The sequence below is a fragment of the Asparagus officinalis genome, chromosome 7 (genome assembly GCF_001876935.1).
Source record: "Asparagus officinalis chromosome 7, Aspof.V1, whole genome shotgun sequence".
Classification (NCBI taxonomy): domain Eukaryota; kingdom Viridiplantae; phylum Streptophyta; class Magnoliopsida; order Asparagales; family Asparagaceae; genus Asparagus; species Asparagus officinalis.
The window spans coordinates 59,878,069-59,879,835 of NC_033800.1; the positions used below are offsets into that span (position 1 = coordinate 59,878,069).

The 1,767-nt window shown below is 35.0% G+C and overlaps 1 protein-coding gene across 1 annotated transcript; it reads right to left on the reverse strand.

The window, feature by feature from the left end:
* On the reverse strand, window positions 1,011–1,448 carry LOC109847212. Its single transcript, XM_020416454.1, has one exon. It carries the CDS (start codon window positions 1,446–1,448, stop codon window positions 1,011–1,013), a length of 438 nt encoding a protein of 145 aa, XP_020272043.1.

The window sequence follows — 1,767 nt, forward strand, 5'->3', positions numbered from 1 at the left end:
AATTTTCTTACATTTGATGGTTAGCAATAAAATAAAATAATGGCAAATAATCTTCGTAGTGCATAAGGCATTTGGAAGGCAGTGGCCTCAACTAAACAATCGAAAATACTATCATCAGCTTCTAGTAATCCTCTTTTTTATGCAGCTTCCTTGAAGGACTTATATGCAATACCATCAACTGTTAAAAGATATTCCTAGGAAGTAGGGCCCCTCACATGATTTAACAATAGACGTAAATAATATCTCTCTCCTTCTTTTGGGTTTGCAGCGTTTATACGACCAATGACAAGTTTGTGCTTTCGATCAGACCAAATCTTTGCTTGGTTATTCCACACGTAGTGTTCAGGAAATTCGACGTATAGAAATTGCCTTGCATTTTCAGTTGTTGTGCATTTTGTGAAGAATTCAGTGAGCATAGTTTTTGATGATCTCTCTGAACCTATTACATCACGAAGATCTCAATGTTGCCAATAACAAATTGATTGCTTATCTGGAAGATGTAACTAAAGATTAATGATTGGAGGAGTAGTTTCATTCATCTTGAATTCATGCATTCTCCAAAATGCTTCTTGTGCTGACACCCACCGTCCATCTTGGAAATGTTTTATTTCATCAAACTTATTTTGCTCTTCATTGTGTGCAAGGTAGATAGAGATCTTGTCATGCCCTTTATATATATATTTATATAAATATTTGATCGCTTTTACACTTGAGTAAACCTCAACATTAATGTGGCAATTGTACCTGTTAAGAAGATATGACGATATCATATTTAGAGATTTTCTCATATAGTATATTTTTTGTTAAAATGTTCTCATAAATAATAAACTTTAAAGCTATTATGAAGATTGTACATGGTAAGGAGATATGGATTATAAGGAACAACCCATTGGTTGTTCAACTCTGCTCGACGCACACATACTTTTCTACCATTATTCCTCCTCATGTAAATTGGATATGAATCTTTACCAACTATCGTCTTAGAGGAAAAAGGTCGTGGATAATGATGTCTATTCTTGATTAACCATGCAAGGGCTGTCCATGCGATGTTTCCCATAGGGACCATGCATCATATGTTTGACAACCATTTCATGAAGTCTTGGATGAGTAGACACATCTGGGATTTCTACTGAAATATATTTATTGAACTGGTCAGGAATTAAGTTTTTGCAATCTTCTTTCAATATAACCAAGATATGAGCATGTGGAAGTCCTCTTTTTTGAAATTCAATCACGTACGCATGCGCTCCAACTCTTCCAAAGACATTCTTTTTGAATAGTTGATCTTTTAGGTCTTCAAGTTTTGAACGGAATACACGCGATGTTAAATCAGGTCTGTCTTGAGCAACTTGTCCCATTAGAAGTTCGTCTTTTATTTCTTTCCAATCCGGATTACAAGTCATCGTAATAAAAATATCTGGTTTACCAAACCTCTGAACCAAAGCCATTGCATCAATATACCGACGCTGCATGTCTCTTGGTCCTCCAATGAAAGATGAAGGTAAGATAACCCTTTGCCCAACTTGATCACCTCGAGTTTCACCGGTGGTTAGACTATCCACTATTCCTTGATACACTTCAGATCTTATTTCAGATTGTTTTTTCCAAAAGTAATCAAGTCTAGTTGTCTCAAGTTTGATATACATGTCTACTACAAATTGTTGTAATAATCTTCCAGCAAGCAACAACACAGATAGTTCTGATTCTTTTATTTGTAACTTGTAGTAATAATATTCTCTGTATGAAACATGAGATTGTTTTGGCATA

Excerpts from the sequence above, each read along its gene's own strand:
- LOC109847212 (XM_020416454.1), bottom strand. The coding sequence starts at position 1,448 with ATGGCTTTGGTTCAGAGGTTTGGTAAACCAGATATTTTTATTACGATG.